The 16,130-nt window shown below is 44.5% G+C and overlaps 1 protein-coding gene across 5 annotated transcripts; it reads right to left on the reverse strand.

The window, feature by feature from the left end:
- Nucleotides 1-381: 381 nt before the first annotated feature.
- On the reverse strand, nucleotides 382-13,431 carry aff3 (AF4/FMR2 family, member 3). Of its 5 annotated transcripts, none has more exons than XM_057051288.1 (18): nucleotides 13,134-13,431; nucleotides 11,948-11,992; nucleotides 9,257-9,353; nucleotides 9,109-9,157; nucleotides 8,486-8,537; nucleotides 8,013-8,047; nucleotides 7,690-7,882; nucleotides 4,201-6,114; nucleotides 3,996-4,111; nucleotides 3,752-3,821; nucleotides 3,558-3,661; nucleotides 3,186-3,249; nucleotides 1,899-2,035; nucleotides 1,739-1,810; nucleotides 1,543-1,636; nucleotides 1,413-1,462; nucleotides 1,135-1,331; nucleotides 382-1,054 (listed from the first exon to the last, which is right to left on the reverse strand). In XM_057051288.1, the coding sequence occupies exons 3-18, from the start codon at nucleotides 9,348-9,350 to the stop codon at nucleotides 933-935; spliced, it is 3,363 nt and encodes a 1,120-aa protein (XP_056907268.1). In that variant the 5' UTR covers nucleotides 9,351-9,353; nucleotides 11,948-11,992; nucleotides 13,134-13,431; the 3' UTR covers nucleotides 382-932. The 5 variants fall into 5 exon arrangements, with proteins under 5 accessions (XP_056907268.1, XP_056907249.1, XP_056907259.1 ...); XM_057051269.1 differs by having other exon boundaries at nucleotides 3,752-3,884; nucleotides 13,134-13,429; XM_057051279.1 differs by lacking the exon at nucleotides 11,948-11,992 and having other exon boundaries at nucleotides 3,752-3,884; nucleotides 13,134-13,430.
- Nucleotides 13,432-16,130: the final 2,699 nt, after the last annotated feature.

A 16,130-nucleotide genomic window follows, 5' to 3' on the forward strand; every position in this document is an offset into this window, starting at 1 on the left:
GTTGGTGCAGCAGGAAGTGCTTGCCAGGAGGGACCATAGTGGTGTGCGTATGTGTGCGCGTGTGTGGGATCGACTATAATGATTGTGACTCACAGTCTGGGGCTGCGTGTGTGTTAGTAAGACAAATTCGAGTAAAAAGATAAACCTTTGTGAAATAAAAAAAAAAGACTGAATGGAAATATTTTGACAAAAAAGATCCAATTTCTTAAAGCAAAGCATCTTACAAATGTACACTTACAATGTCTCAGACAGTGTAATGATATAATGACTGTCAAAAAAGCAAGATTTTAGTCTAAAGTGCTCTGCTAATTGGGAGTATTTAACCCCACAAGTGATCCTTTATGAAAACTAAAATCAGCTAGCACAGGTCATGGGCTGGCAATGAGTCTCAGTCTTCCCTTTATTGGTTTTCTTTTTTTTTTTTTAAAAAAAAAAAAACAGACAGCAAAAACAGCAATTCATTAAATATTGCCCAATAAAAAATACATACAAATCAAAATATACAATATATCTTTAAAAAAAAGTGACTGACGCTTCAGTAAAAAGATGGAGATTGGAGATTGGAAATTATGACCACTTTAGCACCATGTCATGTTTTGGCCCCGAAGGAACAGTTCGCTTGTTCCTATAGATTTTTAGAAAAGTCTTTGCATACCAATGGGAAGAAAAAGGAACATTTCAACTCCACGTCCACCGTTACGATCCAAAGAGAATAAAACTGTATGTCATATGGGAGAGGCTGAATTGTTTCTTGAGGGGCCTTTGCAGTCCAGTAAGTCCCTGCTATCCTATAGGAATGAACCAGCTCTGTCCATTTCAGGACACATCGAGGACGAAGCCCATCACATCAGCCTGTTTGAGAGCCAAAGTTTCATCCCTCCCAAATCGTACCAGGAAATCCAGTGAGCAAGTAACGGTAGATCCCAGCCTTGTCAGTTAAGTTTGGCACTGATGCGAATCCACTGGAGAGCCTGTCTGGTGTACTGGACTACGTGAGGTATGCTACTGTGAAGGGTCAGCGGTCCAGACAAAGTGTTCAAGTAGTTGAAAAACTCTACAATGAAAAAGCACAGTGTAAGAAAAATAACTGAAATCGTAAATATCAATGTAAGTGCCTTAGAGAAATCCCCCCACCTTTGTTCTCTTTGGCAAGGTTGTCTGCCACCTCCCAGTACTCATAGCTGTAGAGGACGCTGTTGGTGATGTTCAGGTGATTTGCTGCCATCTGGTGGATGCGATGGGGAATGCTAATGAGAGGGGACACGTTGCTCCTGTGTGAACCTTGCCGGAAGTGTTTGGATGAAAGAGAAGAAGGGGTTCCATCTGCACCCCTGGGACACGATGAGAAACAGGAAGTGATTGCCAGAAGTAAGAGGGAGAACACATAAACTGAAAATCCCTCATTTACATACTTTCCTGAGTCTTTACCACAGGGTTGTGTCAAAGGCACTTTAGGGGGACTCTGTAACAATGCCAACAAAACAGATAATCAAAATGGTGAAAGGAAAACTCAATAACCACCATTTCTCCCCCTGAACCAACCTTAAAGTAGTCTAACAATACTTTGGAGTATTTCAGCGCATGGTCCTTCTTTAATCGAAACATTTGCCAGTAAAGGAGGGCGAGGCATCGGAAACTGTGGAGAAATACGCAACAAGCCAAAAAGCCTCATAAAAAAACACAGATCATCGTCATAGTGATGACAGATGTGGAAAAAAAATAGAGGACATGCACAGACCACAGAACTGCCAGCTGTTTGTCTTCCTGCCTCGCCCCAGGCCCAGAGTGGCTTTTCAGCCTCATGGCATATCTTAAGACACAGAATATTAAAAATGCAGTTTCATATATTTATGTCGACGTCCAGATCAACAGCTTTGAACCATCCCCGCATCACTCACCTGATGAGCTCCACTGTCTCCGAGTACATGGTGTAAGGAGACTTGGCCTCCAGCGGTCCTTCCTCCATTGCTTTCCCACATTCCATGAAGGACAGAGCAGCATCTATGTAATTCACAGCCTTCCCCAGCTTGTCCACCTGGGAGAGAACAGACATTCAACAAACAGCAACGCCAACACAAATGCATCAAGTCAAGAGAAATGCTTTAATATGATTCGGTAGTCAGACTAGGCTCAGACTGACTTGAAAAACTGCACACTGGTAAACAAATAACCTTGATGCATCAAATGTGCAACTCTCTGACTTCTCTTTAGCATCATATCAGCTCCAAGCCAGTCCAGAGGGAGAGCTCTGCATAATATACAGTATATCCTTTAAATACTTTTGACTCAAGGATCTAGAAGTTTGTTGGCCAGTAAAATATATTTGAAAGATCACTTTGCTGCACCGAGTCCCTGTGCAGGGTGCCTTCATTTCAGCTGTGAATGTTTTTAATATCTGAAAGGTGGTAGCGGGTTCTGTTTCAGTGTTTCATCCCACCTGGAATGAGGAGACTGTGAGCTGACTTAAACCACTGAACACGACCACTTTAACCACCTTCATACAGCAACCAGAGTCATGCAGCTGATCATTATTCTCGCAGTTTATGTCAACTAAATAACACTGTTATACACTAACTTTAACATAAAATATGTGCCGTGCTCTTAGTTTTGAGGGCATGGCAGTAACGTTTCCAACACTTTCATATTATTTTGTCTTCGTCTCGCTTTCACACTTTTGTTTCTACTAATGTTGGTCGCGAGTGATTATATCAAATATTTACATACACATAAGGTGCCTCTCAGTCTCTAACTGGGTCGGGGTGAGCAGCTGCAGGAGGAAACCACCAAATGCCAAAAGCATTCAGGAGGGACTCCATTAAAAAGGAGCATCCAAGTTTTTGTTTAAACTCATAGATCTCCTCTGCAACATGCTCTTATTATGAAAGGTTTTCTCCCTCAGTGGCCCCGAAGATCTCTGCTGCTGTCTCGGTGGATACGAGCCGATCACGCCCGTTTGCTTAGTCACCACTTACGGCTTCGGGTTGACCAAGTGATGTTTACAGACTCTGATTATAGTAAATACACTTGATTTTCTGTGAGGTTCAGTGTTTCCTCCCTGGAAGCAAACAAGTTTCTGCATGCCTAAAGGTTTTATTTTTGCAAAGGTTTCCAATGTGAGAAAGATTGAATATCATTCTAAAATGATGTGTTGCTAGCCATTACTGCATGAAGGGTCATGAACTCACCATCGCATCTGCGCGGTGCTTCAACCTCTTAGCTTCGTGTAGGTAATACTCAGCATGATGGGGGCTGGAACGACAGAGGAGACAGTTATAAAATAAATGGGTCTTTCCTTTGAGAAGAGCCACGAGGTTTAAAATAATTCCAAATGTTTCTTTAAAAAATCCATCTTTATCATCTACTTTTGAGAATCGGGAGATGATTTGCCATCTCCAAGTGATATAATCTGATTTTTATTGAGCGAGTTGTGTCTCAAGTGCAAGATGGGAGTAATTATGCCTCTGATATCATAAACATCAGATATATCACCATCATATATCACCAGTGGTAACAACTGTCCCCCAGGAGTGTTCACTGCACTTCTCGTGACTGCTCACATGTCATGGTTTGGCATGGTTCCTCTGTGTCCAGCAGGGCCCCAGGACTCAGACGGTGGTTGGTAATGTCTTGGCACTTTTATGCATTCCACCTCCAGCTTGGGCTGAGCGTAAAGGTCAAAAGGGGAAATAAGCAAACACCATACTCCACTTAACAGTGTCAGAATGATCTAAACAGGTGTCGGTTGTATCACCTTTAACTGAGCGTGAGCAGAATTGTGTTCTGAAGTCTTGGTTTTAGATGGAGGCTTGGTGGTCTCAGGGCTGTCAGACAGAGGGGACACAGGAGACAACAGCCTCTTACTGTCCAGGTACTCCTCCAATAATCTTCACGTAGACACACACACACACACACACACACAGACCAGACAGCAGGGCACAGATGTAAATTTGCTGCATACACTATAAAATGTAGTGGTGAGATTGTTGTTTTGGTACCCGTTGTGTGTGGTTTCCATGACAAAGCTGCGCTCAGGTTTGCTGCGGCTTGACAGCTCGTTTGCTGTAGGAACACTCTTCTTGCTTTCTCTGTGTGATTCACCAGGATTCTCCAGCTGGTCACAAACAAACGCACACATGTACATGCGTGTACTTTGAAGAAAGTGGTCAATAAAGCAGAGGCGATTGAAATTCCACTGTTCACCTTGCGTTTCCTCTTGCCGTCTCTGGTTCCCGTCTCCGGGACCAGTGCGTGCTTCATCTCTCGCTGGCTGTTGTTGGTTGAAGAAGAACTGGAGGAAGAGGGGGCCTTCTTCACAGGGGAGCTTGCAGGGCTCTCTGGAACTCTTTTTAGAAGACAGAGGTCTATCTGCACCACCAGATTCCTGAGACCTCGCTGGGAAAATGCGGGTGCCTGGTCACCTCGCCCAAACGGGACCAGGGTGTAGAGTTTTTGTTTCCCCTCGTTACCTTGACCCTCGCTTGTTTTAACCAAACTGGATCCTCTGGGACGGGCCTCCTTTGGCCCGTCAGCTGAGCCTTGCAGTCGACTTCTAGAGAGCCTCTTATGAGAGGTGGATTCGGCTGGAACTTTAGGGACTGTAGCCTGGTATTCTGATTCCGAATCTGAACTTGAAGATGCGGAAGATGAGGAGGACGGTTTCTGAGAAGTGAGGGAACGGGACAGCTGAAGCGAAGGGTGTCTCGACCTCTCACTCCTCCCCTTGTCTGCCCTCTCCTGTTGCTGTGACTGGTCTGGCAGGTTGTGCAGCTGTTTGTTGTGGGCCGCTTTCCATTCGCTCCTATGTTGCTTGTCACTCCTTCTACCTTTCTCTACTTTGTTACTCGGCCTCTCTATCACCACCACGTCTTCCTCCTGGCCCTCCTCGTCTTCCTCTGCTGAACTCTGGATCCACGGTCGTCTCCGTAGCTGCTCCTCCGCCAGCCTCCTGTCCTCCCTCCTCCTTGGTTTGCCTGCTGGTTTTTCCCTTTGTCTGTCTTGTTTTTTCTCCTGTTTTCTCCTCTCAGGAATGTTCTGATGCTCTCCTCTGTGCTCCTCCTGTTGCTTTGCCTGGGACTTCTTCGGTGGTGTTTTTGCAGGGTTTGCGTGCACAGGAGGTGCTGTAGCCTTCGCTTGTAGTTTTTGACTTGTATTTGATTTGGAATTCACCCCAGTTTTGGAATTAGGAACAGCTGTAGAAGTAGAATTGGAATGGGAACTAGGACCAGAGTTTGGTTCGCATGGAACAGGAGCTAAGTTCTTTACTCTCTTGGGGCTGTGTTGTGAGCTCCGCTGAAACAAAGATGCTGTCTTGTGGTTGGAGTTGTGACTGGATCTGCGACTCTCACTTTGTTCAGAGTGTGTTTTGTGTTTGGTTTTGGGGGGCTCTGAGTGCTGGATCTTGCCTGGAGGAAAGCTAGACTTTGCTCTGGATTTGTGGCTGTGAGTATCTTTGGAGTCTAACGTGACGAAAGTCCTGCATTTCCTTTGGTCCTGGTTCTCTGTGGATTTACTCTTGGAACTACGGTGATCAACTGAGGGAAGATGACTACTTTTTGCAGGCTGGCTGGATTTGACAGTCTTTGGTTGCACGGCAGGACATGGCCTGTGGGGAGTTATTGCTGGGAGAGGTTGTGTTTGGTTGTGAACTTCACGGTAGTGATGGACTGTTAAAGGGGAAGGTGGACTGAGACAGGGGCTTAGTGGGGGTTCTCTGGTAATGGGGCTAGGGCTCCGACTGGTTCTTGGGATTCCATGGGGACTGGGACAAATGCTCAAATCAGGACTGGGAACTGGGCTGTCCTGAGAGCTAGAGCTGGGACTTGGGCAGGTACTGGGGAATGGACTGGGGCTGGGGCAGTAGCTGTAACCAGGGCTGGGTAGGGGACTGTTGACGTGGTTGTAATGTAACTGTGGGCTTGGGATAGGAGTTTGGCTCGGGCTGTATTCCTGATTGCTGTCCCAGGACCGGGCTGGAGAGGGTGCAGGCTGGTTGTAAGGAGAATGATGGTTTCCTGAAACTCCCTGGGAACCGTCCTCCTCACGGCTGACAGATATTTTCTGTGGGTGTTGTAGCCATTTATCCAGTTGCCACTGGGCAGCACGGGGGAACTTAGTCTGAAGAAAGCAAAGGAAAAAATAGTTAAAAAATACAATATTAAATCGGGAATATAAAAGGATACGTCAGTTCATACAAGTGAATGCTCATTTACTGGGTAAAACAGAATTTTAAAAATGCTACATTACTATGTATATTACACCATGCATACTATAGTAGTATGCACTAACAAATGAACCAAATTAAGCATTATTAGACAAGAGACAAAATATTATGCCATCTTAATCCACTAAAAGGATAAAAGTCTTCATTTGCTGTGAGTAGCAATGGAGAAGTGTGACCAGAGGATAGAACAACAACAGTTGCTGTGTGAATAAAAACACTTAATTTCTACAAAACAATCAGACTTCAATTTCAAATTCATGAGGAATAAAACTACACGATTAACTCTGACAGAAATATGCCAGATCGCAATGACACAAAGGACACATAGCTTTAGTGCACATTCCATTGCACTGGCGCTCTGCACTGAAACTGTTTAAAATGCACTACATTTCCTGCACATGACAAATACCTCAAAGTGACCACTCAGCAACATGGTATGACTCATGTCTGAAAGCGTTATGTCGACACAAAACTGGCAGTGTTTCCTTCAATAACCTCCTAGAATATCCATTAGTAGGACAGGGCACATCTATATCTACAGAAGCTCGACCCCCCCCCCACCCCACCCTCGTTCAGTTATGTTAACGTCCCTCTGCTCGCTTCAAAACTTGGTCAGAATAAAGATGAGTTACGTGCAAAAAGGTTCACGCTGAAAAAAAAACGGAACATATACTCACAGCTGCAGCTCAAGCTTGTTTCTCAGTCGTGCAATCCTCCTTTTTTTGCTCTCTCTGCTGAGCAGCAGTTAAATTAAACCTCTACTCCTCAAGTCAAACACAGACCTCCCCCCCCACACACCCCAGCCCGCTCCCTCTTTCCAGAGAAGACACTACACCTCTTGTACCGTCTCGGCTGCCCTCCCTCTTCCTCTCACTACCTGGAACGCTGGTTCTGCTGCTGTGACTTCCACCCCCATCTCTCCCTGCACAGATATTTAAACAGTACTCTTAAATGAGAAACACATGGCGTGCACCCTGCCGTCGCCACCGACAGGCTCCGCCCCCCACCCCCACCTATGGGGTGATGCATGTTCGGTAATGTCTACAGGGCCCATCATTCATAAAAGCAGAGCAGGTTTCTTCTGACCTCCTGGCATACATTTCCCACCATCCCCCACCATCCCCCGCTAGTGTCCACAAACTTCGTGTTGTTTTTAAAGAGCAGGGCGTGTGTGTGTGTGTGTGTGTGTGGGGGGGGGGGTGTGTTCTAATTGGAGATGTCGGCGCTGAGCCTTGGCGACGTCCTGAGGGATTTCAACCTTAAGGACTGGTGGTGCCGTTTTGTCACCCAAGAATAGCTGACACTACATCTGGCCCCGCGACCACCCATCTTCCACTCGCCACCGCATTCCTCTGTCCCCCCCCCACATACCTGCCATCAGTTGCCTTCAGGCTACCACTCCGCAAGAAGAATTCACAGAACTGTGTGCAACGTTTGGAGACAGACAAGCTTTAGAGCAGCACTGATACCTCCTTGGTGTTGGTGCAGGGCAGCGGCACGTTGGCAGGCGACAGAGGATCCGAGTGAACCTCTGGACTCTGGCTGGGGCTCCGGGACTGAAGGCTACTGCTGCTTGACTCAATGGAGCAGTCTGAGCCCGTAGAGTCCGAGCTGGAATGTCTCACCCGCCTGCCATGTGTGCGCGCGCGCTGTGCTGACAAGCTGTCAGTCAACACATGAGCAAACATCAGAGTGAGGTCAGAGTGGGTCCGTGGCAGAGCACAGCAGAGACACACGTATTTATGGGTAAAAATCCCATAACCACACGATGTACACATTTGGAGTCAAATACCTTTGGCCATTCCAGGGAGCCGGCTCGTAAGTCACCTTCAGGACAAGAGGAGAAAAAACATCATCATCCAGAGCAGCTGGAACACTGAACCACCTGCAACACTTACTGCTGCTCCTCACATCTCCATTAGAAGCAAACGGACACACTCGTGTCAAACGGTGTGTCATTATACAACATCTTCCTTCACAAACACAACCAGTCAGAAATGCCGGTTTTACAGAACATCTCCTCTTGCCGTCTCAAGCAGATGAAGCAGTTTAGCAATTTAGACTTGGGGTATTTTTACAAAAACCTTTTTTACCATGAGAACAAGTCTGTAAACTTATAATTAGGAAATAACGCACGCATTATCTTATAATGTAGCGCAATTTTGCTACAGTTTTCTGTGTTTGGACAGGTAAAAACCTCTTACATCAGAGGTGAACAACAGTAAAATTTGCTATATGTCAGGAGCACTGCAGAGCGCCACCTACCCTTGGAGTGTCATCATCATCGCTGCTCAACTTCAGGTCATCAGCAAGCATCCTGTAAGCAAAGGAAATAAACATTCTTAAAAAATCATTCAGTAGATACTAACACATCTAAATGCTTACCTAAACAACTCAAAAGTGCTGACTACTCAAGCAAATTACTCCAAAAGCTTCCCAAAGATCTTCCTTTTCAGTGATATCAAGCACAAAATACTTTTGTAAATAGTCCAGAGGTCAGAAATGTTGTTGTAGATAACAATTTCTGTGTTATTTAAGTCTGCGTGATAATGTGGAACAGGCTGTAAGCTTAGTACGCAGGACATGAGGTTTACATTAAAAAGAGGTAACATTCAATAGCACATCAATCTCTCTGCTGACAGTGTTCACAAATGTTTCCTGACCTCTGACCTGACCCGCTGTCCTACAGCCTGAAACACTCCCTTTCTCTCTGCCTGTTCCGGTAACACTCTTCACAGTGGTTGCGCAGATTGGGCTGTGATCTGGAGCTAATTTTAGAAATGTTGCCATGAAGAAAACAAACAGCGTGTGTGATATATTGTCCACCAGTGTCGGTGGTCGGTATTTCGCCACCTCAGGGAGATCGTGTTTCCCTGCGTCAGACTTACGACTTCTGGGGTGCCAGGTGAGGGTGGCGGGACATTCGCAGCTGAAGACCTACAGGAGAAACAGGGCGAGACGCCGCCCAGAAAACCATAAATTAACAGGGAAAAGTTTCCAATAAGCCACTCATTGGATGAGGTAGTGAGCACTTACTTTGCTTTTGGTGAGTACTTGGGAGTTTGGCATCATTGGGAAAGAGGGTCTGGTTGCCCCCGAATGCTTTCTGGGTCGGCCAGGACTGAGTCATGTCCTGGAGGTCAAAGAAAGGTCAAAGATTAATTGTGAGACATCGCTGGTAGTCACATACCAAAGGTGCTGGTTTTCTGAATCCAACTTTCATTTCATTCACTTTTATATCTACACAGCAAAGAATGAAACAATCTTGTTGACTCTTCCTCGCCGCAGGGGTGGGGGTGGGGCGTGTGGTGGGATGTGGTAAATGTAGGGTTACAGTCGTATTTAAAACAATTAAAATTAAAATTCATTCACATGACTGACACCAATGTCTGACATGAAATGAACTGCTGATATTAAAGGTGCTTTTTAGGAAATAAATGTAGTTTAGTAGTATGGAAAAGGAAGTTAAGAAAGCAGATTCTGTATATTTCAGTTTTATTCAATCACTCATTTGTGGGGAAAATGTTTCTTTCAATCTTTTATAAAGGACAACACAGCCCTCATAATATCTGATAAAATTAGCTGGTCAAAGAAAAGCTGGTGTAGCATGTAACCTGCAAAGTAATTTAAGTTTTGAAAGCCTGACAGGAAACGGAAACACTGGAGGTTCAAACTTTGACCGAACCAGAAATGTTTTTGAAACTGTGCATGTAAATGGCTGTAAATGAGGGTAATTCTTTTTAACAGATGTGATTTTGCATCCTAAAAGTCTCATTATGACTAAGCAGGTGTGATTTAGATCACAGGAAAGCTGACTATAGCACAGCTCTGCAGAGATTATTTCGCTCACGAGGAAGAATGTGAAAGTTTTTAGCATTTTTGGAACATTTTTACTCTGAAGATCATTCACTCATCAGCCCAAAGGGCTCCTTAAGTCTCCCGATGATGCCATCACAGGCTGAACAGGTGTTCATATGAAATGCCAGTGCTAGCTCAGTCTTTTTATAATTTTCTTTCTTAATTTTGTTGAGATACTTTTGTGCAAAAAAAAATAAAACAATGGTAATTTGAAATAATTCAAGCACGGCAACCTCAGCCCACAAAGCTACGTTAGCTGACCTTAAACCTAGCAGCAGCAGCAGCAGCAGCAGCAGCAGCAGCAGCTGACTGCTTAGCTGCTTCCCTCAGGATACACTAGAATCATCCTCAGACTGCTCCACTGAGCCCAGCAGCAGTAGCCTTCAGTCCCGGAGCCCCAGCCAGAGTCCAAAGGTTCACTCACTTCATATGTCCATCATTATTTAGATTCTGGTGGAAAATTGACTCGTGCACAGTGGGGGTTTTTTGTCAATTTTTGCACATTTATGATTTTTTGAAGATTAACAAATGGGCACATTGTGTCTGCAAACATCATTTATGATGGTGGAAGAGTTGATTTCACATGATTATTGGCCTGGACTGTGACAGAGTATTTACAACAGAACAACATAAAGGGAGCTCTGCATCCAGTCTTAGCTCATGTCCTGATTATAATCTCTGCTGATTAGACCGCCTGCAGTCAAAATTAGGAAAAACAAGCCTCTAGAAGGTTACAGAATGGGCTTTTATTCAACCACCCTCCAAAGCATCCTTTAAATGTTGCAGCAGCATAACTGATGTCTCTCTGGAGATGTCTCACATTAGTTTGGATCTGACTGACTGGAATGTGTGGAAAGAGACACTCAGCTACAGCTCTGGCATATAGTACACAATTTTAAAGATGGTGCTTTGAAAAAGTAGAATCGGCATGAAATAACAATACAAAAGGCTCCAAAACATCAGTTCATCGCAGAATTAAATCAAGTACTTGAGGTTAGATTAGTTGCAAAGTAGATCAAATGGAAGGAACTTGTAAAAATCATTGATCAAAGCTCAAGTCTATACAGGAAAGAAATGTCTATACAGCAATAATAAAAATAATCAATTACAAATCTGTCATTAATTGATCTATTGAAAAAGCAAAACAAAGGCAACAAACGCCTCCATGAATTTTGAATGCCTTTTAATAAGAATTACTCAGGAACATTGAGACAACATGATTCCAGTCAAGAGCCTGTTTGAACCTTATTCCATCAACCCAAAGCCATGCTGCGTTTACCGTCTACACTGGCTACAGGTACACAAATCCTGCTTGTTTTCACTGGCGGATGCTAAACCAAGATAAATATATGAACACAGCTTCTCTCAGCAACGAGACAAATGTCCCAACATGAGAGCAGCCCATTATGCAGTTTATAATAGCACAAAGGTGGAACCGAGATGACAAATCTTTATGAACATGGCCTCTATCTAAGCCTTTATCCTCCTCTTCCGAGCCTCTACAGTAACCCCTGGAGGGGCCAAGTGTTTCCTCTCATCCTTTTTACTTCATTATCTCTCCACTCTCAGTCACCAAGGACACAGCAGCAGCCCTCACCACCTTCCTCCGCCAACAACAACAAGGTCTCTCAGGTGGAGAATTATTATGTGAGGCTATCTTCCCCCCGCCCCAACCCCCTCCCCGGCCTGCATCTCTATTCTTCTCCTGCACTCCAGCCATCTGTCCCACATCAGAGACGGGACGCTGCAGGAACCACCGGGACCACTGGGAGAAGACTGACACATCTGCGCCGTAGCGTTCAGCTCCACTCATCTGGGCGGTGACACCGTCCTCTAAATCGCTCATAAATGTTCAAAGTGGGTTCTTACCTCCAGAGTGTCTGGTGCACCGCTGCAGTGTTGGTCCTGTGTGACCTGTGTGAACAGAGCCAGAGAGAGTGTTTGCACCCATTCATAGCCTCAGCTCAACTTTCACGTCGCATTTGAAGCTTCCCGCCTGTTTGCGGTGTGCTGGGTTGCTGGTACATTACAGTAAAGGTTTTTTTTTTTTTTTTCACCTTACTGTACACCTGAAAGTTGCACAGTAATTGTGAGAGCTGTGAATTCAAGGTTCGTTAATGAGAAACCACAGCTGCAGAAACAGATGCTGAGTCTTTTAGAACTTTCTCTCATGGCACAAAAACTCAAAAAAAAAACAACCCTCGTCTCGCAAGCCTTTTAACATTTCAGCTGACAGTTGAAATTCACAGCATGAAATCAGACAGCCGCGTTGCTCGAGCATTAAACTAGGGGACAGATTTGTCAGAGTGTGTGTGTGTGTGTGTGTGTGTGTGTGTGTGTGTGTGCATACGCGTTCCGGTCTGTGAAACTCTCTTCTTGCACATGACTCAGTGAGGTCAGTGTCTGAGTGATTTTACTCTGCCTGCAGATGGAGGGCAGTATATGTGTGTGTACACGTGTGTGTCCGATTGTTGCCCCACCGGGCAGTTAGGAGGCCATGAGCCCCAAGTGAAAATCATCCACCCAGACGGTGCTTTTACTTATCCGTGGCTGTATGTGAACATCTTCCGCTTACACTCACCACTCTTTCAGAATGAAAGCTGAGAGTTTCACAAGTTAAACCACATCGACAGCAGAGGCTACAGCTCTGGTGCAATACCCCGATGAGTGAACTCCCCTGGGCCAAACAAACCACAACCCATCATAACACCTGCAGCAAGCAGCATGCAAGCATAACTACTATCCACCTGTTACATTCTTAAACAGCCATTACTGGGCTTGTGCTCCTGTTTGGGGTTTTATCATTTTTAAAATGATGATTTTTAAAATGTTGATTATTGATGCAGAGTACTTCACAGAAATATTAAGGGGGGAGGGAGAGAAAGAGAGAGAGAGAGAAAGAGAAAGAGAGAGAGACTTCCCAAATTGATATTTCTACGTACATTTACACATAAGTTCATGCAGGGTTAGGAACGGCTGGATTTAACCGCCCTTTTGGTGTTGATGCGCACACGCACAAGGGATTCCACTGATTTATGAGTGTGCCGCCTCTCACCTGAGAACATGCGCATCGGAGTAGAAAACAGACAATGGAAAGTTTCCCTTTGCCACCGTAGGCATGATTTCGGGCTGATCATCTTTCTTCTCCGGGGTCCATGCCAGTGAGGACGCGCCGAGAGCAGCAGCAGACGCGCTGTCCTTCCTCCCCTCCCGTGGCGGTGTGCACCGGCTCGTCGCTGCGCTGCGCCGCGCAGATGCTGCCTGAGAGAGTGCGTGTGTCACTGAGGGAGACCGCGGCGGTGATGAAGGCGGGCCGTGCACGTCAGAGATGACACGCAGCGCAGCTCACGCACGGAGATCACGACGACTGATCACACGTAGATTTCTCTGAATTTGCTTTTTTGCCTCCTCCCAACGCAGCATCAAAGGGGGGAGGGGGGTAGTTTGTGTCTACTAATACACTAAATGGTGAAGTTTGACATCACAGGCTCTTAATCCTGCGTTTATTGACTTCATCTTTATGGCCAATGGGGGCGCTGTTGATCAGGAAACGCGTCTGTGTCCGGTGCTGTTTTTAGCTCGCTGTTGAAAAGAATTTATTAATTGATCGACAGAAAAATGGATTTGCATTCGCTTCAATTCATGTGTATTTAAATACTGTTGGTTGCAGTTAAAAATGCTTCACTTTAAAGAATCACAGGGCCTGACCCCAACAACCAACAGTTGCCGGAAAAACTCACATTCAACAACATTTTAACAGGAAGAAACCTTGAGCAGGCCCAGGCTCACATGGGGAGTTCCTCCTGCTGGTAACCGCTGGTCAAAGAAGGGGGAGGAAGGTAGAGAAGAGAATCTGCATTCATCATACAACTTTAACATGCATTGATGTCATGAAATAAAATACTTATTTGAGTTACAAATGTGTTCAAAATGGACCTTTTGCAAATGTGAGACATTATAAATCATTATCTCAGTCGACCATTACATTTTATATCCTGTAATTTTTTTTATTTACAATGGGAGCCTCCTTTAAAAGTTGCTAAAACTACCAATTTTGCAGTTTGGTGTTTGTGGGACACTCAAGAATTAACCCATTATTGATCACCAAATAGAAATGTATTCACTGCACAATAACCCTTTGAGATGTGTGAGGGGAATTAAAAAAGAAAAAAAAGTATATATTAATATTGATTGAGTTATTAGTATACAACTGTTAACAATAAACTGTAATTAACTGTAATATAATACATAATAATAAAATAATAATAATAATAATAATGATATAATTGTAATATCTGTAGAAAATAACAGAATAATTGTGTTCTGGTGCACGTTCATTTGAAGTTATTCAAACTGGCTTTTGTTCTGACCCAGAGAAAACAGGCGGTCCTGTTCTTCCCAATCCAAACATGCTACATATAAGGTAAACGGGCTTTCACTGGTTGACGATAAATCTAAAATTTAAACTGAGATAAGTCAAACAGCTTGTATGACTTGTTAAAAATATCCAGAGCTGTTGTGCTGTAAATAAGCTGACCCAAGCTGGTGCAGTCATTACATGGGCTAGCTTCTCTTATCCTATATTTCCTGTATTTTATGCAGATCACATACAACGCGAAGCAGCCATGACATCATTTCTGAGACCGCTGCTAAATTTCGTGCCGTGCAGAGCGTGTTTGACCATCTCTCCTTGTATGTCTTCACAGTGGCCTTGGGTGCTTGTCTGGTCCATAAATTACTTTGCTCAATGCATTCTGGCCCGTGAGCTGACTCTGGCTTGCCTGGATTTTGCCTTGTCATGATAAAATATGAGCCGTTCAGATGCCTTCAGATGGGGGTGGTTGGGAGGAGAGAAGGGGACTAGATGATCATAAAGAGTCTGGGATGATGCCACTATCTCTGACATCACCCCCCCACCACCACCACCACCACCACCACCAAAAAAAAGTCGAGAGACCCAGAGGAACATGCTGAACCGATTATATCCGCAATTTAGTTTTGGGCTACAATCAGCCTAAGGAACACCGTGTACCATATTTATTTATGGCAGTGGAAACAGGGGCAGAACCAGATAACGTAAAAACATGACACTACCAATTCTGAACAGGAGCAGGCGGTAGAATATTAAAGACAGGCTGTTTTGTGTCCTTCTGTGGTCATTCATTAATTTAGTATTATATGACTGTTATTTTGTTATCAATTGTGTCAGAAGAAAACCCCGTGCACAGGCACAGGTAGGTCAGGTGGTAAAGTGCTTGCTGTAGTGACCCAAAGGTTGTTATAATTATTGTTGTCATGGGGCAAATGCTGAACCCCCAAACAGCTGCCAGAACTATATATAAATAGCTAGTTTAGTAGAAAAGATGCCAGTATAAAATAGCTGCAGGGTCATCACATGGGGAAAAAAAAGACCTATTAAGAACTCCATAACACTGTACAGATGAGCCTATTGAAGGTGGATAGTAAGTATCTATACAAGATGTGTGTGGACTCTACTTACAACATGTGTTTTTGATATTATGACATATTCTTAACAGTGTTTTCATGTGAAATTTTAGCTGGATGAACCAGAAATGGAGGGATGAGACCTGCCTGGAGCCAGTCTCCATAGCTCGAGAGCCCCATGGTTACAGACCCAAGACGACGGGACCTCAAGGTCTCGGCAGCATCCCTCGACACTGCCTGTTTAGAACACTGTTGGCCTCAGGAGTCAGCCTTCCTGACAACGCAGGCTCATGTTCATCTTCTCTCTTCCTCACTCAAACTAGCAGAGAGCTGATGGAGGCCGACGTTAGCCTGAGCGGTGATTTATTTTTCCACAGCTGGCTTTGGACTGTTTCAGAATTCTGCAGCTAAGAGGTAGGCAGCTTGTCAATACTGTATATAGCACCACACTTAAAGGACTAAAGACATTTGTAATGTCTACATCAATTACATAAAAGTTGTTGAGGGTCACAGTTCTTGAAGTTCTTATGCCACTTTTGTGTCACTATGTTCTGAAAAGCTATTAATATAATTGTTAAATCAATACATCTGCTCTGACTAATGTTAT

The sequence above is a fragment of the Takifugu flavidus genome, chromosome 1 (assembly GCF_003711565.1).
Source record: "Takifugu flavidus isolate HTHZ2018 chromosome 1, ASM371156v2, whole genome shotgun sequence".
NCBI lineage: Eukaryota > Metazoa > Chordata > Actinopteri > Tetraodontiformes > Tetraodontidae > Takifugu > Takifugu flavidus.

Excerpts from the sequence above, each read along its gene's own strand:
- aff3 (XM_057051279.1), bottom strand. The coding sequence starts at position 9,350 with ATGACTCAGTCCTGGCCGACCCAGAAAGCATTCGGGGGCAACCAGACC. Across the intron at positions 9,158-9,256 it reads AAGTACTCACCAAAAGCAAA|GTCTTCAGCTGCGAATGTCC; the intron begins GTAAGTGCTCAC and ends TTTCTCCTGTAG. Across the intron at positions 1,055-1,134 it reads CCTTGCCAAAGAGAACAAAG|AGTTTTTCAACTACTTGAAC; the intron begins GTGGGGGGATTT and ends TTTTCATTGTAG.